Source organism: Vigna radiata, chromosome 4, assembly GCF_000741045.1.
Source record: "Vigna radiata var. radiata cultivar VC1973A chromosome 4, Vradiata_ver6, whole genome shotgun sequence".
Classification (NCBI taxonomy): Eukaryota; Viridiplantae; Streptophyta; class Magnoliopsida; order Fabales; family Fabaceae; genus Vigna; species Vigna radiata.
In genome coordinates this window covers 18,563,464-18,586,608 of record NC_028354.1, presented here as the reverse complement: position 1 = coordinate 18,586,608, position 23,145 = coordinate 18,563,464, and the positions used below count along the sequence as shown (strand labels likewise).

Below are 23,145 nucleotides of genomic sequence, written 5' to 3'. Positions count from 1 at the left end.
GATTTATTTTAAATATTTTTTAAAACATAAATTCAAACTAATTAATAAAATAATAATATGTAATTATTATAAAAATTTGTTATAAAAAAGTTGTTAATATGTTCTGAACAAAAACAAGAGAAGCAGTCAATCTCACTGTTTTGTATCTGTTCTGTGTGAAAGAAAGAGCATGGAAAAGCAGAGTCTCCCTGTGGAGTTGACAAGAGAAATTCTTCTGAGATTGCCAGTGAGATCTGTGTTGCGTTTTAAGTGCGTGTGCAAATCATGGTATTCTCTCATTTCCGCTCCTCAATTTGGCATTTCTCATCATGACTTAGCTGCTTCACCCTCTCACAGACTTCTTATCAAATCAAAGGATTTTCATTTTCAAACCATTGATATAGACGCACGCCTTTTCAAACAATCCATTGCGGTGCATTTTCTTTGCCTCCCTCCACCACCCCTACGCCCCAGTGATGATTTTAGTTACAAATATGGGCTTTTGGGTTCATGCAGAGGACTGGTACTTTTGTACTACCAGGGAGATCTCATTCTTTGGAACCCAACAATAGGTGTTCATAAACGATTCCCAAACTTTGAATGTGACATAGCCGATGAATTTCTCCATGCTTTTGTGTATGATACATCAACAACTAACTACTGTTTGATTCTTATTGTAATGGACGAGTCTCAAAGTGATGAGCGCAGAGCTGAAATCCTGATTTTCTCTTTTAAAACTGCTTTGTGTGTTCCAGTTAAGAGCTTTTCTTTTCCATTCAAGTGTATGGGAGACAAATTCAGCGCTGGGGTATTGTTCAGTGGGGCTGTTCATTGGTTGGTTTTCACACAGGATGAAGATCTTCCTGTGATTATTGCCTTTGATATGATACACAACAGGTTATCAGAAATTCCCCTCTTTGACCATTTCACTTCACAAAGATACAGACTTTATAGTTTTGGGGTAATGGGAGAATGTCTCTCTGTGTGTTGCTCTGTCAGAGGCCGTACGAATGCAGAAATATGGATGATGAAAGAATATAAAGTGCAGTCATCTTGGACTCAGTGTGTGGTCGTACCCTTTTATAACTTTCTCAACGACCATTTTTGCCCCATTTGCACCACTAAGAATGGTGAAATTTTTGGATCAAACAGTGGAGGAAGATTAGAGAAACGTAATCATAAAGGAGAGCTGCTTGAGTTTCTCAATTTTGGCGGAGGTGGAGAGTTGTTCTGTTTCAATCTACAGTCTGCTGTGTATAGAGAGAGTCTACTGTCTCCAAATAATGAAGATGAGCAGCAGTAACAGACAAGACAATTCAAGGTATGCACTGTTCTCCAATCCCTTTCACCATTATAGTCTGTCTTATTCATCTTGGTATGGAATATCAAACTCTATAATGTATGCTGTGTGGCAAATGATTTTTTCTCTTATTTTCCACTATCTCTAATCTCCATCCCAGCTGATGATAAGTGCTTTACTGATTTTTAAATTAAATGAGACCTGAGACTCGGGAAGATGAGGTTTGATGGTGGTGGATTCAATGAACTTTGCTTAGATAAATATTTGATGCCTTGCTAGCTCATAAGCATAATAATCAATCAAATGTAAGAAAAACAACTTTTTTTAAGAGTACAGACAATTAGGATTTTGCATGACATTTTACTATATCACTGTTTTTCTGCTAAAATCTTAGAGAATATCCAGTTAATATCGTAACATTTACACATTCTTGTTTCCCGCAGGCCATGAAATATACATCTACCTTGAACTGATGACAAGGCTAGCAGAAACATAGCACTTAGAAGTGAATCCTTACATATTACATTAAAATCAGTTTTAATGCAGGAATAGTGGTGGTGATTTCAGTAAAGTTGGATTATCAACAGACTTTGTAGTTTACTTGTGTTTCAGACTATCTTTAAATTATCTTTTTTTGTTCTTAATGTTATGGTGTTTGCAATTTGTTTCTCCTGTGCGCTTTTACATAGTTCTCAGATTCAAGCCAACTTATGTGGTTCTTTCTATACTGTTTTACAAAGTTCACAAACAATCTTCCAGCTCTAATCTCACAAATTAATAACCTCAGAACGTGGAGTTCCCCTACCAACCTTGGTATAAAGCATAGTATGTTATCAAATTATGGTAATGTATACTTTAAACATCTTATTATGGTAAGTTTTTGAGTCTGTTTTACACTTGTGTGTCACCCTGTTTCTAACATATTGCTAAATATGAAGATTTATTATAAAGATTTTAATCTTTAATAAGAACCAAGATATGAAAACAATCTAATAATAAATTGATAAATTAATAAAAAATTACAACAAAGAGTCCATCTTTAATAAAAATAAAAATTCTATAATAAGAACCGTCAAAATTCTCTCTTATTAAATTTAAAATTGATATATTGACGAACCAAATATTTACAAATATATTTGGTACTCTTAAAAAAACTTATAAAGTACAAAGAGAATAAACTCAAAAAAACGAAACAGAAACCAACATTCCCTCAATAAACTTACAAAATTAAAATAAATTATTGAAGTTCTAAATGCGTAATTTTTTTTTTTTGTAATTGCATTCAAAATCATAATATTCGTGTTTTTATTGCTTTGAATTACAAAAGTTCTTTCACAAAATTTTCCGTGATCCTCTATAATTTTTATTAGCATCTTTTATAAAATTATGAAACAAAAAAGCATCTAATGTACTGTGGAAGTCTCTACTTGAATGTTTTTTCTGCTTGTTTCCAATTCAATCACGACAGCACCACTGGTCATGTCGTCTATCCTAAAGAGGAAGTGTTTTTTTAAATAATGATCTAAAGAAGTGATCAGCCTCACGAAGAAGACAGACAAGGTTTGTTACCCACACCCAGGTCAGGCTTATCATCTTCTCCATCTTTTCACGAACCCTTCAAATTCATTATGAAAAATTTTCTCTGTGTTTTTTACTTGCTATTTGTTGCTTATGGTCTGTTTTTGTGTTTCATATGAGTGAGAGCTTTTAGTGCCTCGAATTTGGAAGACAGGCCGATGTTCAATTAATCCTCACACATACACCCTGATTATAGCTATATCTGATATCAGTTGAAGCTATATTTTTCTTTTTAAGGTGGAATGTAGTGGATTATATATAGATTTCATTTTCAACCACACACACACATGCTTGACATCTTGTGCTCTACGCTTGCTTAAAGGTACTAACTTTTCTTATATGAACCACGCATTTTTCTTTTCTTATATGAACACATGTTTGAAGTCGGTGTTATCCTTTCCTCACATCAACTTTGTGTCATTAACCTATAATTAAAATTCTAAACTAGCACAATCAAGATGTCAGACCAAACTAAGAGGAACTCCCTTCTTATGGATATTGTATTTAACGTTAGGAATCCAAGTATAAGTTTAAGTTTCATCTTTACTATACTAAATCTACGAATTTATTATCTTAAGTTTTTAGATTGAAAATTGTGTGAATGTTATTAATTACTTAGGAGAACTAAAATGTTAATTATATTGATCCACATGATTTTATTCATATTAATGTGTTAAACAATTAACACGAATTTCCTAATCAATTTTCAGGACATAGAAACCTGCAATGGATTCAACGGCCCTTAGCCACCTACACTTTGTTTTCATCCCCTTAATGGCCCCTGGTCATCTTCTCCCCATGGTAGACATGGCCAAATTGTTGGCACAACGCCAAGTGAAAGTGAGCATAGTGACCACACCCCTCAATTCCATCCAATTCCAAGCTAGCATAGACAAAGAGATTCAATCCGGCTCACCTATTCAAATTCTAAATGTCCAATTTCCATGTGCGGAGGCTGGTCTACCAGAGGGATGTGAGAGCGTAGACGCTTTGCCTTCAATGGATCTACTAAACAACTTCAACACCGCCTTAGACTTGTTGCAGCAGCCATTACAAGAGCTACTTGAAAAGCAAAGACCCTTCCCAAGCTGCATAATTGCCGACCAAAATATCATTTGTGTGTCTGAAGTTGCAAACCAGTTGCATGTCCCAATAATAGTATTTGACGGAACCAGTTGTTTCTTTCTACTATGCAAATACAATTTACATAAGGATAAAGTCTATGAAGCTGTGTCAGCTGAAGAGAAATTTCTTATCCCCGGAATTCCCCATAGAATTGAACTGAAAAGATCTCAACTCCCTGGGATGTTCAATCCCGGCACAGACCACGAGTTGAATGCTCGACGCGAGAAAGTATTGGAAGTTGCAGAAAAATCATATGGGATAGTGGTTAATAGTTTCGAAGAGTTGGAAGCAGAGTATGTTAAAAAGTATAAAAGATTTTTGGGTAATAAAGTATGGTGTGTTGGCCCTGTGTCGTTGTCCAATAGGGATGATATTGACAAGTCTCTAAGAAGTAGGAGAGACTTAAGTAATGAGAAAGAACATATAAAGTGGCTAGATTCATGGTCTCCGAGGTCAGTGATTTATGTCTGCTTTGGTAGCCTAAACCGTGCAACACCAGAGCAGTTGATAGAGCTTGGGATAGGATTGGAAGCGACTAAAAGGCCATTCATTTGGGTGCTTAGAGGTGCATATGGAAGAGAGAAGATAGAGAAATGGCTGGTGGAAGATGGGTTTGAAGAAAGGGTGAAAGGGAGAGGGCTTTTGATCAAGGGTTGGGTACCACAATTGTTGATCTTATCACATAGAGCAATAGGAGTGTTCGTGACACATTGTGGATGGAATTCCACACTCGAAGGGATTTGTGCTGGCGTGCCATTGGTAACTTTTCCTCTCTTTGCTGAACAGTTCCTCAATGAGCAACTTGTTGGAGAAGTGTTGAAGATTGGGGTGAGTGTGGGAGCTGAATCTGTTGTGCATTTGGGAGAGGAACATGAGTCTCGGGTTCAGGTGACTAGAGAAAATATTAAGGATTCTATTGAGAACGTAATGGGTGACGGCCAAGAAAAAGAAGAGAGAAGGGAAAGGGCTAGAAAGTATGCAGATATGGCAAGGAAAGCAATAGAACAAGGTGGCTCTTCTCACCGCAACATGTCCCTACTAATTGATCACATTGTGCATGTCAAAGGGTTACACCAAAGCTAAGACACAAATGGGTTCATCCTTGTTTGTGTTGCTTTGTGTTGTAAGGTGGAATACTTTTGGTAAGTTTGTGTATTAACCATGAATAAACAACTGATGATATTTTTCTGGTTTGTTGTGTTGTCCATCTTAATCATGTGTTGGGTGTTTGGTGTTTTAAATATCAAAATCAATGTAATTTTGGACTTATATAGCATATACATCACAAAAGCATAAGAGAATCCAAAAGCAACAAAAACAATGATGTTAGTCTTTAACCACTTTCTGTCTGGGAGTTTTAGAAAGAAAACTTTAGGACATTGGTGAACATATCTATAAAAGAATGTGAAATCAAGACATGTAAATGATAAAGGAAAAAGGGAAAAGAAACATAGATTGTATCAGAGAAAAAGCGCCGAGGAAAGCAAGACATGAACAAAAACACTCTTCCTCTTCTCCCTCTGGAAGTGATCAGAGAAATTCTTCTGAGATTGCCGGTGAAATCCCTTTTGCGTTTCAAGTGTGTTTCCAAGTCATGGCTTTCTCTCATTTCCGATCCCCAATTTGGTGTTTCCCATTACGACCTAGCTGCCACACCCACCCATCGAATCCTTATGAGGTCAAACGATTTTTATGCTCAATCCATTGACTCAAACGCACCGTTTATAGATAGCGGAGAGGGTTCGCTGTGTTTGCTTCGTGCTGTGCATCTCCTTCTTCCCCCTCCTTCTCCCCCTCGCATTCCCGATTTTTTTCACTTCGATGATTTTCGCAATCAGCCTCACATTTTGGGGTCGTGCAGAGGGTTTATTCTCTTATACTACGAGAGGAGCGATGATCTCATTCTGTGGAATCCCTCAATTGGTGTTCATAAACAATTACCACACTTTCAATATGATAATATAACCCGTGAGTTCCTCTATGGTTTTGGGTATGACCCATCTAAAGATGACTACTTGATTACCATTATTCCATTCTCGTCTTCGTTTTCTGCTGAAATTGAAACCCACGTTTTCTCCTTCAAAACTGCTTCCTGGAACAGTGTTCTTGTCAATTTTCCATATTCAGATCCTGGCAATTGTCTTGCTGTCAGAGCTGGGTCACTCGTCAATGAGACCCTTCATTGGTTGGTTTTGTCCAAGGAGAAAAAGGTTCTTGTCATTCTTGCCTTTGATCAGGTACATAGGAGTTTTTCAGAGATTTCTCTGTTGGATCATTTATCTACGGAAAAATGTCGAGTTTGTGGTTTGAGGGTAATGGGAGGATGTCTCGGTGTGTGTTACTCGGTCGAAGGCAGTGGAACTACTGAAATATGGGTGATGAAAGAATACAAAGTGCAGTCTTCTTGGACTAAGCTCATTGTCGTACCTACTTGTGAGTTTTCCCCCATATGCATGACCAAAGATGGTGGAATTTTTGGATCGGATATGAGAAGTTTAGAGAAGTATAACGATAAAGGAGAGCTGCTAGAGCATCGTGCATATGGTGTACAAGAAGAGTTGTTCTACTGTCTCAATCTACAGTGTGCTTGGTATCGAGAGAGTTTAATGTCACTTCCCACTGTCATTCGGAATACAAGTGAAGATGACCATCAGCAACTGATAAGAAAAATGAGGGTATGCACTGTTGTTCAATCTCTTTCACCATTGTATTATAGTTCATCTTGCTGGTCATATTTCTATATTTTTTAAATTAAAATATTAAATGCATGGAAAGATGGTATTTGGTGGTGATGGATTCAATTTATGGATAAAAATAAAATATTTCATGTCTTTGATAACCATATTTCTTAAGAGGATGTCCAATTAACATTCTAACATTTACCATAAGCTAATGTTTTCTGCAGGCCGCAAAATTGACAAGCATATATAGTTAGCTCGATGTCACTTCCTTCAATTGGTGACACTACCAGCAGAAAGCAACTTGGAAGAGAATGGCATGTGTATCTATGATATTAAATTATCTTATCCTAGTGCAGAACTAGCGTCCATTTTAGTGGCGATTCAGTGGAGTTGCAGTATGAACAGACTTTAACTATGTCCCAAAGGTGGAGTTAGCAAAACTTTTATGGGATTATTGCTTGCAGTTTGTTCCTCCAAGGCTCGTTTACATAGATCTTATATCCAAACCCTAGTTATTTGATTATTTACCTCGATTTACCAACCCCATTACCAATCTTACTAATTAATGACCCCGTAGCCATACTCGCTTTATATGTTTCGTTTTCTCCCAACAAACTTCTCGGATTTTATTTCAGAGCCATAAAATGCTAGTTAGAGATATTGTTTATTTAATCCATTGGCACTTTTAGACATCTATTCGTTGTCATTTACGGTAACCTGGCTTCAGATAAGGCATCTCACTCTGTTGCTGCAGTATATCATAGTCCGAAGTTTTCATCAACAACTCAAGGATTTATAGAAAATAATAACAATTTGCAAGATTGAATCTCTATAATGACCACATCCTCAAATTTATTGCTAGTAATACATAAACATAGCATCAGTTTTTTCAGCAGTAGTCGATACATGGCCGCACACCCATCCCCATGTTAATTTTTCTATTCATATCATGACCATATTACAATTTCCATAAAGAAAGTAAGTTCAGCATGTAGAAGGAGTTATTAGACAATTATGAATGGGTGGTAATATTAAGTTAAGGAGAAGCATTCTTTGAAAAAGTGGAGGATGTGTCAAGGCTGCTAGGTGGAGGGAATAGTGGAGGAAAAGGAACGGGAAAAGCTGGTGGTGATGGGGATGGAGTTAAGCCTGGTACTGTTGGGAAAGGAAAAGGGTTAGGAACAGTTGGTAATGTTTCTGGTGGCTGTAATGGGTTAGGATTTAGAGGTGGTGACTGAAATGGGTTGGGTACAGTAGGTGGTGGAAAAAATGGGTTAGGAGGAAATGAGAAGGTATTAGGGTCAGCTATTTTCTGATCCAAAGGTTGAACCCGTTGAACCTTTGGGGACTTATTGGTAATTCCTGGAGGAACTGGTGTTGACACTGATATTCCTAAACCGGGTGGTAAAAGAGGGAGTGGTGGCAGTAATGGTGGAAGGTCAGGTAATCCAGGAACGGAAGGAAGGAGACCACCAGGTGTCTTTGGGTCCTGAAGTGGAGGAGGAAATGATGGATCTATTTTTGGAGGGAACATAGTTTTCACAGAATCAAGGCCTTTCATGTTTTTATTGCTTGGTTTTTGATTACAAAGATTTGGCTGTTTAAGAGGCTTGAATGAGAAAAAGCCAGCTGAGAATATGTGTAGTCCTTGCTTTCTGGACTTGAGGCGCAGTGAGGAAGAGGTTGCTGCCGAGGCCACAGCACAGTAAGGCTCACTGCTATTTATTAATTTCACAGTGCATCCCTTGATGCTCTTCACATGTTTGCTCACTGAGAAAGGTAACTTTACCTTGAACTCCCCATGCTCATCTGTCTTCACTTCTTTCTGGAACCTTGGCTTTGTAGTCCCATATCCATCTTTGCATTCTACAGCAACTGATGCACCTGCCATCAAGAGTATAGAAAAACATAAGACAGCATAACGTAAAATATAATAATTTAGACATTTTCCGTTACTGTTAAAGATATGAAACTGTGGACCTTAACTCAAGCAGCGCAAACACACCTGAAATGAAGTGGTTGCCCATGAAGAAATCCTGTTGGAAGCATGTGTCACAGTAAACAGTGCCAACCACAACAGCAGAGGGAAGCTTCCTGTTATGGCTAGCCTCAGAATGAGTTGTACCAAATGTAAGACTGAGAAATAGTATTACAAGAAACCAAGACATTCTCGGGTTTACTGCTTAGAAACTCTTGTCTAAGAGTAAAAGATATAGTGGGTTATTCTACTTCCAAGTAAAGGCTATATCTTGCACACTATTGAAGTATGTTTATCCCTCTTTCGTTTCCTTATCTTTTCTTTGTTACCTCTTGCTGTCTTTTACATAGAGAGTCAAGTACAATAAAGTTTTATAGCCTACAGATGACGAGACTATTTATGTCTATCATGCGGAAGCCAGTCAACTGTCAACTAAAATGCAGTAATTGCAGGCTTGTTTTCCCATCACCAAACAGCTAAAGGAGGTAATTTGGTGGGTGGAAAGGTCATATAAAGAGAAGCTCGTAGCTACTGTTTTATTTAATTGAATGTTTGTTCCTTTATCTGTATGAGAATACAAGAAATGGTATGGTTGTGTCCCTGTTGGTTCACGAGACAGAGAAAGTAGCCACATAATCTGTGGGCATAATATGCAAGACACGATCCTGCTGGATTCACATTGAGAGCTACCATGAACTGTGTTAGCATTACCTTTTTGGATATGAATTCCAAGCTGCAACGTGCGAGCACCTTGTGATGCAGATATGCATGAGTATTTTACTATTATAATAAATGGTCTAGGGAGTTTAAGATGATGGGTTATGTTGTTTAGGAGATAAGCATGTGAGAAAACAGAGAGAAAATAACAAATTGTTGCAGAAATGACATTTATTCTCACCTCACAGTTTAAAGCTAAAACAAGAATATTTTCAGCGGAGTATAAACAGAATGGTGTTAGTACATATTTTTTTTGGACAAAATATTATGATTATCTTTGTTCTAGAGTATATGATAAATCAATAGGCATAACTTTACTAAACCTTTGAATTACCTTCCATTTATTTGCTGTTAGTTTTAACTTTGATGGTTGTGTTGTGTCAAAGTTAACATCCATGTACATGTGTTTTTTTATCAGCAAAGTATATATATCGATATATATTGGAGCTCTTGGGTGTTGCAACCCTTATACATTTACATTGTTTCCTGCTTTCCCTATCCTATACTCATCTAATCTATTCTTGATATATACATGAAAACAGATGGGAATACAAAATATTGAATTAAATAATTGATGTGCAGCATTAGCCTTTAAGGTGTTGTAACATATTAAAAACTGCTCAACTTTAAAAATGAGTGTGGCATCTTTAGACAAAGTGAATTCCATTAAAGATCATCTGGTTGAACACTGCAGTGGCATATCGTTAATTGTAGCTAAAGTTTGTTGAAGTTGAAAATACTTCCTTTGATTTTGTTTTATGTGAGTAGTCAAAAGCTTTGCTTTCCAAGATTCTCTCCTCATCTCTTTTTCCTCACATTCAATTTTCATTTGCTGAAATAATAATAATAATAATAATAATAACCCTAAAATAAATAACCTAAGTCAAGGGTTAGTTTTTTATCACCCTGTCTTTCTATTCCGTGACTTTGTTTTACATATGATTGTTCATGTTATTGCAGTCAAAATGAAGACATGTACTTACTGAAAATGTGACATACTGGTCGAAATTTATTAGTATGATAAAATTAAATTTTCTTAATAAAAAATTCGAAAACAGATTCCCAGCAATTGCTCACTTACCCTGTAAACTCTAAATTATACCTTACCAATAAAGAAAAGATTGTTTTATTAATGTAATTTAGGAAAAAATCTCATTTCTTTTTAATATATTTTAAAACATTAAAATTAGTGTTAATCAGTATATTTTATAGACAAAATAGAGAGACAACACAAACTAAGCCGAAGGTCGTCCAATTTGTGTACTTCCACTGTATGGGGCAAGCTCATATTTACTGTGATCACGATATGCACACCCATATCACTGTATATATACAAAGTAGAAGCAGGTCAAGTAGTTCATTCTGTTTACAGTGTAACACTATAAAATTGCCTTTGCTCATTAATAGAAGATTAACGGGTGTGCATGAGTTATTTGAAACTTGTTCTATCATTTGAGCAAGTAAAATTATTTTGCACATATTCTCTAATCAGTGTTGTCGAACGTTTCGTCCAAATGCAAGGTTCTAACGATTTCAAATAGTAGATTTTTTTTTTTTTTGCATTTTCAAAACTACTTAAATAACATTTAATAATACCCTTACATATAATTAAGAGAAACCAATACAGAAACTACTAATTACAAAGATTAAAAATTAAAAGTATTTTTAACTAAAGTTATGATTATTAAAATATCTCTTAATTTACATCCACTAAAATTATAAAAAACTGTTATTTTAGAATACAAGAGATATTGTAATAAATGGGTAATGGATCCCAAGTTTCAATTGTTATTTTCAAAGCAAAAAATTATTTTTCAGATGTTCGAATTGGACTTTGCTCTCTTTTTGTCATTTAACATCTGACAATTTCAAATGTTAGACTAATGAGATGAAACCGTTTTCACAAAAACAAAATCTACCAAATTTGCTAGGTTAGATTGTTTACCAGTAAAGCAATAACCAAGTGAGCTAAACAAAAGGAAAATAAACCTAATTTCAAAGTTGACATGCAATGTCAAATCTAAACTGAGGACTCTTCTGTAAACAATTTTAAGCTATTCCTAAAACAATAAATCACAGAACCGTTAAACATTCTAATGTACACGACACATTACACCTTGTGAATTTCAAAAAGAAAATGTACTACCTCGGCAAATCCATTCAACTCGACCTTCTTTTTTCCTCAACAATTCTAACTGTATACAACCAGAACAAACCAGTTCACCAAATGAAGCCGAAATGGCTTCATAAGATTCAATGCCATTAATCACTGCCAATTAAAATGAACAATCCACCCCACTACCTAAAATCTAAAATGACACACTTCACGCTTCTAAAGAAAAAGTGGTGGTAGAGGATATCTGTGAAAGATCATGAAGATGATACTCTCCTTTTTCTAAGATCTTCGTCTATCAATATAGACAACTGCTGTCATATTCCATCCCAGAAGACAATTATCGACAGTGACAGCTAAGTGGGAAAAGTTAGATGAACAAGACTTCACAAAATATGCTTACTCCACGCGCTTTGTAATTCTAATTACAATAGCTCCTTGTCATAAAATGCAAGAAGCTGCTTCACATGATTATGCCAGGCAGTTACATTTTGCCCATCCACAGTTACCCAGTCAACAACTGTTGATGCTGGTTGCTCCCACCACTCATCAAGCTGCAAAAGATGTTACAATTTAATAATAGAACAAAATTAGGATGGAAACTTGAACAGTCATGCAGCGTTAGATATAATTGTCCTACTAATTGTCTGACATGTTGGTCATTATGCATAAAATTTAAGAGCAGCAGCGTATTATTAAAATGTGATAGAAAATAACTTATTGCATATTAATTGTTCTATATTAGTTCTTTATCCAAATTAGAAACTGTCTTGATGATAGTTGGTCATACTGAAGGGAGCTATGTACATTTGACAGTAGGGTGTGTAATTAGAGAGGTGTTTCTGTTTGCAGTTTGTGGATACGAACACTTTTTTGTAGGAAACATTTGTCTCGCCAAAAGCGTGAATATTGGCATAGAAACTTCAAGGTGAGAAATATAGAAAGAAAATTTGAAATTAACTTCATCATAAGTTTAAATTAACTTATGCACAAGCTATAGCTTCTTCATAAGACAAAAAACTTATCCATTGGTGCTCTATCAAATTGAATTAAAAATATATCTCCTCCACTTCACATTCTCCGCTCTTCAAGGAGGAGTTTTGATGTGTTCCCCGTGTGAATTGCTTCTTTCTTATCTGTTTCTATGCTATGCCAAACTATAAAATGCATTTAAAATTGTATTTTCTTTCTTGGCTCTCTTTAACAATTTTTCTTACAACAAATCATCATAACGATAATAACAGTATAACTCACCAATCCACCGACATATTTGCAATCTTCCAAGCTCTGTTGAGCACTCAAAATAGCAGTCTTAAGTTCAGGCAACCATTCTTCCATGATAGTTTTCTCCTGTTTTGCAGCCAAACTCAAAGAAAAACTCGTTGTCCTGCATCAATGTATCAGATGTCAAAGAAAAACGGTTTTCAACAAATCTAGAAGATGTTTAGGAATGATTATTTTTCCCTGATCTCAGCTGTTTTTGGGATAAAATGTTATTGCAATTTCAGCTGTTTGTTTGGAACAATAGCTGAAATTTGTAAACTTTTTCTTTTCTAGAAAAAATGTCACTTTTGTGAATCTGAATTTTTTTTTGTAGCTTATGATTATTTTACAACAGTTTCTTATCAGCAATGAACTATCCTTTTTCTTATCTAAAAAGCTGATTTGTTTGTTTCAAACAATATTATCCTAAAAACTACTCTTCACTAAACATACCCGACCAAAAACTAATTTATATAATAATCAAATATACGTACAATCAATTAGTAAAATAATTTAGTTTTCACAGCTGTCCCAAATACAACATCAGAAGTATGTCTCTAAACAGATGGGAAAATAAAATTAATTAGATCTTTCTCTTGCAAATACATAAATTTTGAATCTGCTAGAAACACTAACCACGAATGCACATTGGATTCAGGGGTTAGAATGTTAGATACATATTTACCTTTCATATTCTTGTTGAACAAAGCCAGCATGGTTCAACAAGGCATTTCCGCTCTGGACAAGATCTCGTCTAATATAAACAAGATTAATAGCCTTTAATAAATCTTCCAACACACTAGCTTCAGAGCCACGAAGTTTCAAACAGAACTCCAGGGACTGCAGCACAGATGCTAGAGCAGCATCTGGACCCTCCAAGCCTGTCCATTTAACACAAAAACTATTGAATATACAATCATAGCTTTAGCCGCCATAAAGGATCCATGGAAAACAAATCCTTATGTCGTATTCTTCAAATTGCAGGTTAATGAAAATACTAAGATGCAGTAAATACATTGATTCAAAACAACAAAATATCAAATCTAATCTTATAATTGCTTTGATCGTTTGGAAACTCTTTATGACGACATTCCAAATAGCATAACATCTATTATATCAATACATTGATAGGCATACCCAGATATTTCATTCAGAATGACAATTTTAGACTATTTAGTGCAACAGTAATTAGTGTTTAACGTGTTCTATCAACTAAATTATGTTTATCTTGTTTAGATATAGAGAAGAAAAATAAAGTGTCTAAACTTGAATTGTCCTGATAAAACCTAACACATGAATATAATTATACTCCAGTTAAGGGGAAATGAAAACCACAAGGGTTGTAGTTTCTGTTTACAAAGGCCATAAATAGTCTACTCATTTGTGCTATTGGTAATTACTAAAGTGACAGTCTACAATGCCAATATATTAAACCATCATATATGGGTACATCAAGAAAGAGCCTATCAACAAACAATATATATACTCACTAGCAGGATACTGAAGTGCAGCTGAAACACGACATATTGAAGGAATTGCTGATGGATCCCGAGCACCAGCTCTTGCTGTCAAAATAGCTGCACTTAATTCTGCATTTGTAACTGCTTCCTGGCCAGGTGGTCCACTAGCGCCCATGGCCTCAAGCAGTGCCTGAACCAGAAGTTAATAAAAAGTTAAGTTAAGCAGTGCCCGAACAAGAAGTTAACAAAAAGTTAAGTTGAAGCACATTTCAATATACATGGACAAATAACATATTTAAAGAAAATTTCAGAAACCATTAAAAGTTCCCTGACAGATGGTGGATTAGAATTAGGGGATACAATCCAATTTTATTGCAGAAAAACTGTCCTATTACCAGTATCAGTGTGATATGATGCCAGAGATCACAAACGTAAAATAGAAATGACTCTTCTCTCTACACTGCATTTATTCAAGAGACATGGCCTTTAGGTGTCAATTCCCACTCTTAAAGAAAAGATTGATCTCTATTTTTCTTCCTATCATCTATATCTAGTCATTTCTATCTCTCTAATTAACAATCCAGCTAACTGACTAATAGGGACTAGGCCATCTTTAATTGGGATGTGCGAATTTAAAAGATTTTAAAAGTTGGCAACAAATTTAAGTTGCAATACTAAATTTGTATCACAATAATCCCATTTAAATTTAAACTTAAATAATATATCATCACAGAAAAGGTAGAGGTTATAATGTATTCTTAGTAGGATATTGAGTGTACTACTAGAAACTGTTAGAAGATTTTAGTGATCTCTCTGTAATTATTACTATAGGGTTAGAGTTCTCTATATACAGAGGTTGATGTACTGTTTCAGATAAATCAATCGAGTGAGAATCTTCTTTCTTTCAGATAAATCCTTTCAAGTTAAGGTTATTTAAATGGGATTCAATCCAGAGAACCAGTTGGGTAACCAAGTGAAATGGGCTGTCATATTACTTTGGAGCATCAATTTCTAATTATTCACTATAAAGTTTCTAGTAAAAGCAAGAGTGAAATTCGGTGTTTGAGTGCAGTTTATTCAGTTCCAAGGGTATTTGATTGGAGTGTAATGCATATATTGCCCCTAAACTACTTATAAGGTACAATTATACATATTTTTTGTACCAGCTTCAATACAGGTTTCCATTTCACATATGCCAAAAAGATTGAGCAAGTTTGATGCACTTTTAGAGTTATTCTAATCAATCCATGTTCCTCTCTGTATCTGGAATTTTTTAATTGGGATGATTTTTTAACCCTCCCTTCCCCAACTCCAAATTACACTTAGTTTTATATGAATAATTTCACTCTGTCCCACCAAAAAAAGAGTAGAATGCGTTGAACACTATACACCGAATCTGATCAAGTTTATATTATTTAAATGAACTCAGAACCTTTGACAACCAAGAGGTATAAATAGAGGATTCTAAAGTAGATCATGTAAATCAATTTCATATATCAAATCCAAAAAGTTCAGAACATTAGTTTTATTCTAATGTATGTTTACTGAACAGGTAAGTGAAAAAGTTGTTTGTGGAGCATTATAAACCTGTGGAGAAGAAGGAAGCATGTAGAGACTATTATCTGGACTTTGAGAAAATGCAGAGACTTCTTTCTCAATGAGATCCTTTGCACTATTTGAAGCCTCGGCAACAGCAGCACATGCTGGAATTATAGTGCTTGAAGCATATTCCCTAGCAGTTAATGGTTGCTGACTCCAAAATGAAGCAGCATCCTGCATTATAGTATTGAAAACAAAATAAAAACTACAATCAAATTACTGTTTATTAAAACCAAAATTACAGGAATACATACAACAAAAAAGATGAGTTCAAATAAATTTTGGAACTTAGGGGAAAAGAAAAATGTCAAGACACAGTAGGCACAATCATATTCATGGTCTCAGTAGTCAGTGCATATAACAATTCACTGTAAATGCACCTATGTCCCCTCACAGACAAAAACCAATTAATGGATAACTCAAGTTTTAAACCAGTGACTATTATAGGATTCAAACGGGTATCACCATTCACAAGGCACAGTGGGGGCAATCGTTATCCCGGTCTCAGTAGTCAATGCATATAACAATTCACAGTAAATGCATTTATGTCCCCACACAGACAAACCAACTAATAAAAAATTCAAGTTTTAAACCAGTGACTATTCTAGGATCCAAACAGGGCATCACCATTCACGAGGATGAACAGTAACTATACCGGTTTTATTTCTCTTAACAGGAATTACTGAAACAATAGAACATTACCATATTTGCTTTGAGCAGTGCTGTATATATGGTCTCAAGTTCTGATCTACGAGAATCAAACTCTTCAATCTTTTTCCACTTTTTTTTCAGAGAATCTTCAGCTTCTTTCCTCTCAGCACACAACTTATTCAAGCGTTGTATTTCAGACATCAAAGTATTCAAGCTTGCCTTTAAACCGGCAACTTCTCTTTCCTTGGCCCAAACATCTAGCTGAACAGATGGAAAACATATACAGAATAAGTGGTAAAATCCTAGCTCAAATATTGATCTGAAATATATAACTAGCATTAGGAAATGAACAGAATTGAAAGGGGAAAAAGTTGTATCTTTTTTCTTCTAACATTTATGCAGTAAAGTAAGGTGGAAAATCTAAAAAGAACCTAACTCGTTTAATTAAAAATGTAGAAAGTATAGATTTCTCAAAGATAAATTCTTATTTTACCCAACACTAAATGCTGATACATAAAAAATATTCCCGTGGATAAACATTTCTGGATGTCCCTAACTTGGCCATAGTAGCAACAAAAATGGAAAATCTGATATATAAAATCCCCATGTTTTATTAATTTTATTTCACTGGTAATATCAAAATTCAGAATCTCCCTCGATGAAGTAAATAAAATGTGTTGCTTAAAAACAGCACCAGACTATAGGCCAGTTTCATGGATGTTGGATACAGGGGATGAGCATACAAAATTTATTTGAATAAACTAAAATAACCTGGTTTATATACGCCAGATTACAAGTACACAATTTCACAATGTTTCCCCCTAACAAGAACTCTCCTATTAGTATGTTTGCTTCTGCATTCTGATCATTATAACACACGTCCCTTTGATTTCCCAATCAAGGACTCTTCTCTGTTTTCTTAGAAAATTGTGGCAGTCATACACACATATACTACAACTTGTACGTATACCAAAAAGCAAGCATTACTCTGTTTAAATTATTGTACAGTAACAATCCCCCTTAAAACAGCCCTGCAATAACTACCTGCATCATATAACACAACAACCCGATAACTGTCTAATACTGCCCTTTAATTCTGACATTTATTACCTACCATATACCTTAAATAGTCTGGAATTGTTTGGCCTATTAATAGACTAAATTAAAATAATTGCACTTGGAGATAATTTTTCACAAAAGCAAATCTTAAGTGTAGTTGCTTCTTTTTCTCTCTAGTTAAAGTTCTGCTTCAGCAGGAGAAAGTTCCATATACACAAATCAATCATGTACACACACCATGTTACACATTGACAGCAAAATAATATACATATGATCTTTACAAAAGAAGCTTAAGATAGCATATGAATCCAAAGAAACATATTTTAACAAAAACAAAATGATTGCTAGGAACCCGAAGAGAGAAAATAATGATTAACAGATCATCCAACAAATTCAGTTACACAAACTAATAGCCAAACACGGATCTATTTGGTATATTTATTCCTACTGGGTATCCAAATTTTACTAATATTCAGTTCGGACCAAGGACTACCACAATCTTGATAAATATGCTAAGTATTTGATTAGGGAAGTAACAAAAAAATTCTGCAGTGTTTTAAGCATTGATTCTTCCTAGCATAAGTTATGCCGCCAAAACAATATCCAAAAATACTCCAGTCTTAACATTTCTGATTTCTCTATGGTGACACGTCAAATAGTGCTAATTCATCCCACCATACATGTTGGTAATCTAACTATTGGTTATTCATAGGAGGAAAGCTTACAAGTTATTATCATTACAAAAGGTGACAATAGATTGAAAAAAGTATATATAAGTCACACCAAAAAGAACATAATGCACTGTATGTTTTTCACAATGATACCTCAAGTTGTCTAAGACTTCCAACATTCTGGGATGTACTCCCAATACCAATTGGGCGTGAAGAAACATCAGTGCTTCCATGCAGACGTTTCATAAGTTTTTCGCAGGTTTCCCTTGCTTCTGCAGCCTTGTTGAGTGCATCTTCAGTGGCCAAAAATTGTTGAACATGAGCTTTCTAAGAACAAAGAAAGCACCAGTTCAATAACTCCTTGTACAACTACAGAATATGTAGTTTAACGATGAAAAAATACCTGTCTATCAAGAAGCTGATTTTGACTCCCTCCAGGTGGCACATCAACCCCAATCTTTCCATTGCCATAAAGTTGATACTGTAGAGGAGAGCTCCCATCAGAAGACGAAACATCCATAACTATGTTATTTTCATATTTGTACCTGATTAAAAAATGCAAATTTTGATTATAACAGCAATAGCAAATGTGATACCCTTGCTAATAAGCACTAATTAACAGAACATCACAAAACCACACAGCTACTTACTACACACTTTTTTCCTGGATGGGAAGGGAACATGATCATTGTAAGCTTCTTGGGAATATTTTACCAGTATAGCATGTGACCATGTTTTTTTTTAAGTTATAGTAACAATGATTGATGACAGAAAGTTGATAATTCAAATAATATGGGCAGAGGCATGAGTAACAGCGGAACATGAAAAACAAATTATGTGCATTATAATACCTCAAGGTCTCTGCATCTGCTCTAACATCAATTTTCTCTATTTCTCTGGAGATTAGACTTTTCAGCCGTACAGTGTATGCAGTAATTGCCTGAAGCAATTGAGGAGGACTCTTCAGGCAATTTATGATAACAGTTCTAACCTCGTCAGGAATTTGCCCATCATAGTCAAACCCCAACTTTGCTGTTTCTGCCTGGGGATTTAAATGAATGCCACTTCCTTCGTAAGCTGGAAAAGAACTCCGTATTTTTTCTACCATATGAGCTACGAGAGATTCACAAGCCTTTCTAATATTCTTTTCCCTTGTGGTTTCAATGAGAATGACATCATCCGCAGATTTACTGCCCTTAACAGTAGAATAAACAGCCTCCTTCTCATTTTTGGCACTAAAACTATTGGTCATTTCAACAGAAGAATCCACACCTGATCTTTGAGACTCCATCGCTTGATTTACATAGTAATAGAGACGTTTATGATATTCGGCAAATATTTTTGCTGCCTCATCACACTGTTGATCATAAGTCTCCAACATCACTTGCTTATGCCTGCACAAAGGATGAAGAAATATACTTTTGTTGTCTCAAATTTCAATCGTTCAATACCAGAATCACCATAAACTAATAATTTATTTTCTTCTCTCTTTCATATTATTGGTACAACGAAAAAAGCGGGCTGCGATAACATCAGAAACACATTATTATACTAACGAGAGACCACACCGTGCCAGCATTATTACTGGAGACAATGTTATAACTATAAACATACACTCACTTCCTCTTCCATCTCCTTTTCACCTCATTTTCTTCCTATCTTTTTTTCTTTTTCTTCCACAACATAACTCATAACACATGTCACTTTCTCTCCCTTTTTTTTCTTCTGTTTGTCTCCACCTAAGAACATCCTAAGACGAGTGTGTTTATCAAAACTCCTAAACTATTCAACACAAAAAAAAGAGGTCTTTTTATCATTTCACTACGTTATCTTTCATCTCATTTCCCCTTCACTTCTTTTCCTAACTCCCTCATTATTTCTCATTGTATCATTTTTTAAATCCCTAATCTATCACTTTTTTTATGTCTCACAACCTTCACCTGTACTTCCCCATACATTCATATCATTTTCACAAACTGTTTTGTTCATCTTCTCACCTAATGAACAAGAAATATGCAAACTCCACTGCAACCAACCAGAATGAAAATTACCAATTACATATACACACACTGTTCAAATTTTAGGCACATTGAGAAAAATAACCAAAACCTGTAATTGGCTCGTTCATCGAGCATTCTCTTTCTCTCAGTCTCCTCTCTGGAAACCTCGAGCATCTTCGCCCTCAAATCCTTCCTCCGCCTCCTCACAATGTTCCTCAGCCTCTCCACCTCCTTCGCCGCCAAATCCCGCTCCTGCAATGCCGCCTCCCTCGTCGTCGCAGTCTCGGAACCCTCGCCGGCGATGAGCGCCCTCTCCTTCTTCCTCGCGCCCTTCCCCCTGACCTCCTCTTTCGCCTCGCCGCCGCCATCCCCGCCGTGCACGGTGATGTTCCGGCGAATGTTCCGCACCGTCTTCTCAGACTTGGCGCGCGTGACGAGGAAGTTCCAGACCGGAATCATATTCCCGCGGCAAATCCGGCGGATTGACTCGACGGACGGCAGGTGCGACTTGCCGGCTGCGTATGTACCTAGCGGACGGTATCCCATCTCTTTGTGTAGCCATTCCAGAATGGCCTCCGGCGAAGATGGCGCCGACGATGCTGCGCTCTGCATGATGACTATGACGCAGAGCGCTGTGGTGGTAGCTTTGGCTTAAGTTCGTGATTCGTGATTCGTGACTCGGTGAAGCTGCTCGTGTTTTTTAGGAATGGATCTGAGAAATTGAAGTGGAGTTCTGCTCTGCACACTCTATGTTCTGTTCTCTTTTCTTCAATTGAAAGGATGAAAATTATAACTAGAGGTTTTTGGAATTTTGAAAATCTTGTTTATATGTGAGCAAGGAGCGCATTGTATCTGTATTTCAACTTTAACAACAAATAAATAAAAGAAAATATTTTTATTATTAAAAATATCTTTTATAACTCATTACATTCAGCAAAGGACGTGTAATTACACTTGCATTTATTCTATTCTTTTTATTTGCACTCAATGACCTATCTTAATTTTGCAAAAACATTTATATTTTAATTCTAAAAACTTCTTATGTTGGAGTTATATGCTAAAGGATCGTTTGTTTTGTGATCTAGATTCAACTAAATTGAGTTTCTTTTAAAATTGTAATTTGCATATTTGGATTATAAAAAGAAAAAGACAAAGTTATAATAATGATAAGTTGAATTAAAATTTTAAAAAGTAATGACAACACAAACACTAAGGTATAATTTAATTGATCTTATTAATGAAGTATTTAGTCAATATATTTATTCAATATAATATATTTATCAAATTTAACAAGAGTAAAAATTATGTCTAAACAACTTCTTTAATTGAAATTATATATATTTATGTTGATGAAAAGTCCCAACTTTTGCCTCTTCTTTGTTTCCATGTTTATGTGATATAATTCAAAGAAAAGTGTTGGAATTGTTTCATAGATAAATTAGGTTTCAAAATTTTAAAAAATGAAAACTTAAGTAATTGGAGTGCTCATTGTCCCAACTTTCCTATATGAATTCAAATTTTATTAGCCAATTTTACCTAAAGGAGTTTGCGTCTTTATTGCATTGATTTTGCTCAATAGAGTTTAGATTAGCTCAATAAAGTCTTCCCTGACCTTGTTTTGAAAAAATTAAGTGACTTTTTATCTTGTATTTAGATAAAAAAAAATCATACAATTTTTAGAAAATTTAAATGTAAGTTAACCTGCCTTCATTTCGAAATTATCTAAATTTTTAAAATGTTTAATCAAATAAAATTATTCAAGTTTATTGACATTATTTTATTATTAGAATATAGTATTTAGGTTATCAGGTTATACTAGTAACCTTGATAAAATATAATAATCTGCACGCAAAATAACTATTTAAAATTTTAACTAAAAAATAGCAATGGTTTCATGAATAATTCTAATAATATTAGTAAAAAAAATTATAATGTTAACTGATATTTATATTAACCAGTAAATAGTCACATTAAATAAAAAAAACTAAAATTAATAAAAAAATATTCTTTTATTAAAGTAAAAAAGTTTCATGAATAATTATAATAATATTAGTTAAAACATATTATAATGTTAACTTGAAAATATATATTATTAATTGAGAAATTAAAAGCGTGTGAGATTTCATTTTATCAAAAAGAGATATACTTATTTAAGTTGTTGATCATTCTAAAAAATTTTTTATCGATTAAAGTATTTTATGTGTATATAAAAATATGTTTATCTTTTATTTTATCTAATATAAAACTTTTATTTGTATCTTCACAAATATGTGTATAAAAATGTAAATTGTAATTGGTATATCAACTTAGTTTATCTTGTTTGAGATAGATTACTTTAGAACAAATTTAATTTTTTAAATGTGATCAAATTATATCATCTTGGATTAAATGAGCTAAAATTGAATTTAACGATAATTTTTTATTAGTTTTTTATTCCTGAAAACAAAAACAAAACAAATTCAGACTTTAGTAAAAATAGAAAAGTCATGGACATGATACTTGATTGATCATTTAATTTGTCTTATTTTAGTTATTCTTGTTTCTACACCAAAAAATCACTTTTTACTATGAAAACTATCAAAATAAGATTATAAAATAAAATATAAGATGAATTTCTTGGTGACAATATAATTATTTCCATTAAAAAAATGGCTGAAAATTTTAATTATGATTCAATTATTAATAAGTTTAATAATCCCAAGGAAGAAAGGTAATCATTTTATGTGTGAATTATTTTATATGTAAAATTGTACTAATTAAATATATAAATTTTGAGTGCATTATTTTGGTTCCTTAAAAAATATTAGTTAAAATCCGCCACTGCATTTATGTGTCTCAAAATAGTTCAAAGTAAATGTTTGTTTACGTGATGATATGCTTAGTTATGTGTCTAAGCATAACTAAGCATCACAGGGTCCGGTGGTCGGGGATCCGGTGGTCGAGGGTCACAGGGTCGAGGGGGTCGGGGGTC

The 23,145-nt window shown here is 34.6% G+C and overlaps 5 protein-coding genes across 10 annotated transcripts; 3 read left to right on the top strand and 2 right to left on the bottom strand.

The window, feature by feature from the left end:
* The first annotated feature begins 131 nt into the window (after positions 1-131).
* LOC106758487 (F-box/kelch-repeat protein At3g23880) lies at positions 132-2,131 on the top strand. Of its 2 annotated transcripts, XM_022780051.1 has the most exons (3): positions 161-249; positions 337-1,300; positions 1,723-2,131. In XM_022780051.1, the coding sequence occupies exons 1-2, from the start codon at positions 170-172 to the stop codon at positions 1,280-1,282; spliced, it is 1,026 nt and encodes a 341-aa protein (XP_022635772.1). In that variant the 5' UTR covers positions 161-169; the 3' UTR covers positions 1,283-1,300; positions 1,723-2,131. The 2 variants fall into 2 exon arrangements, with proteins under 2 accessions (XP_014496892.1, XP_022635772.1); XM_014641406.2 differs by having other exon boundaries at positions 132-1,300; positions 1,723-2,100.
* A 567-nt stretch (positions 2,132-2,698) lies between these two features.
* Positions 2,699-15,762, top strand: LOC106759350 (UDP-glycosyltransferase 73C3). 5 transcript variants are annotated; one of them, XR_002667602.1, is made up of 3 exons: positions 2,699-2,858; positions 3,568-5,124; positions 15,747-15,762. XR_002667602.1 is itself a non-coding variant. In XM_022780050.1 (2 exons), exon 2 carries the CDS (start codon positions 3,584-3,586, stop codon positions 5,063-5,065), a length of 1,482 nt encoding a protein of 493 aa, XP_022635771.1. In that variant the 5' UTR covers positions 2,699-2,858; positions 3,568-3,583; the 3' UTR covers positions 5,066-5,176. The 5 variants fall into 5 exon arrangements, 3 of the variants coding, with proteins under 3 accessions (XP_022635771.1, XP_014497977.1, XP_014497975.1); XR_002667601.1 differs by lacking the exon at positions 15,747-15,762 and adding an exon at positions 9,094-9,806; XM_022780050.1 differs by lacking the exon at positions 15,747-15,762 and having other exon boundaries at positions 3,568-5,176.
* On the top strand, positions 5,334-7,720 carry LOC111240483 (F-box/kelch-repeat protein At3g23880-like). Its single transcript, XM_014642492.2, has 2 exons — positions 5,334-6,657; positions 6,888-7,720. The coding sequence occupies exons 1-2, from the start codon at positions 5,473-5,475 to the stop codon at positions 6,915-6,917; spliced, it is 1,215 nt and encodes a 404-aa protein (XP_014497978.1). The 5' UTR covers positions 5,334-5,472; the 3' UTR covers positions 6,918-7,720.
* LOC106759352 (proline-rich extensin-like protein EPR1) lies at positions 7,700-9,087 on the bottom strand. The gene is made up of 2 exons (XM_014642493.2): positions 8,669-9,087; positions 7,700-8,547 (listed from the first exon to the last, which is right to left on the bottom strand). Exons 1-2 carry the CDS (start codon positions 8,829-8,831, stop codon positions 7,700-7,702), a joined length of 1,011 nt encoding a protein of 336 aa, XP_014497979.1. The 5' UTR covers positions 8,832-9,087.
* On the bottom strand, positions 11,373-21,021 carry LOC106759538 (AUGMIN subunit 5). Its single transcript, XM_014642751.2, has 10 exons — positions 20,284-21,021; positions 19,026-19,568; positions 18,578-18,719; positions 18,328-18,501; positions 16,496-16,705; positions 15,782-15,967; positions 14,225-14,384; positions 13,420-13,615; positions 12,726-12,858; positions 11,373-12,025 (listed from the first exon to the last, which is right to left on the bottom strand). The coding sequence occupies exons 1-10, from the start codon at positions 20,784-20,786 to the stop codon at positions 11,897-11,899; spliced, it is 2,376 nt and encodes a 791-aa protein (XP_014498237.1). The 5' UTR covers positions 20,787-21,021; the 3' UTR covers positions 11,373-11,896.
* Between the last annotated feature and the right edge of the window lie 2,124 nt (positions 21,022-23,145).

Bases quoted from the DNA above. Each gene is read 5' to 3' on its own strand.
- LOC106758487 (XM_014641406.2), top strand. From the start codon at position 170: ATGGAAAAGCAGAGTCTCCCTGTGGAGTTGACAAGAGAAATTCTTCTG.
- LOC106759350 (XM_022780050.1), top strand. From the start codon at position 3,584: ATGGATTCAACGGCCCTTAGCCACCTACACTTTGTTTTCATCCCCTTA.
- LOC111240483 (XM_014642492.2), top strand. From the start codon at position 5,473: ATGAACAAAAACACTCTTCCTCTTCTCCCTCTGGAAGTGATCAGAGAA. The intron at 6,658-6,887 runs GTATGCACTGTT...TGTTTTCTGCAG, and splicing joins AACTGATAAGAAAAATGAGG to GCCGCAAAATTGACAAGCAT.
- LOC106759352 (XM_014642493.2), bottom strand. From the start codon at position 8,831: ATGTCTTGGTTTCTTGTAATACTATTTCTCAGTCTTACATTTGGTACA. The intron at 8,548-8,668 runs GTGTGTTTGCGC...TCTTGATGGCAG, and splicing joins GGGCAACCACTTCATTTCAG to GTGCATCAGTTGCTGTAGAA.
- LOC106759538 (XM_014642751.2), bottom strand. From the start codon at position 20,786: ATGCAGAGCGCAGCATCGTCGGCGCCATCTTCGCCGGAGGCCATTCTG. The intron at 19,569-20,283 runs GTTTTGGTTATT...TCCTTTGTGCAG, and splicing joins GATGAACGAGCCAATTACAG to GCATAAGCAAGTGATGTTGG. The intron at 15,968-16,495 runs GTAATGTTCTAT...ACTATAATGCAG, and splicing joins CACTGCTCAAAGCAAATATG to GATGCTGCTTCATTTTGGAG.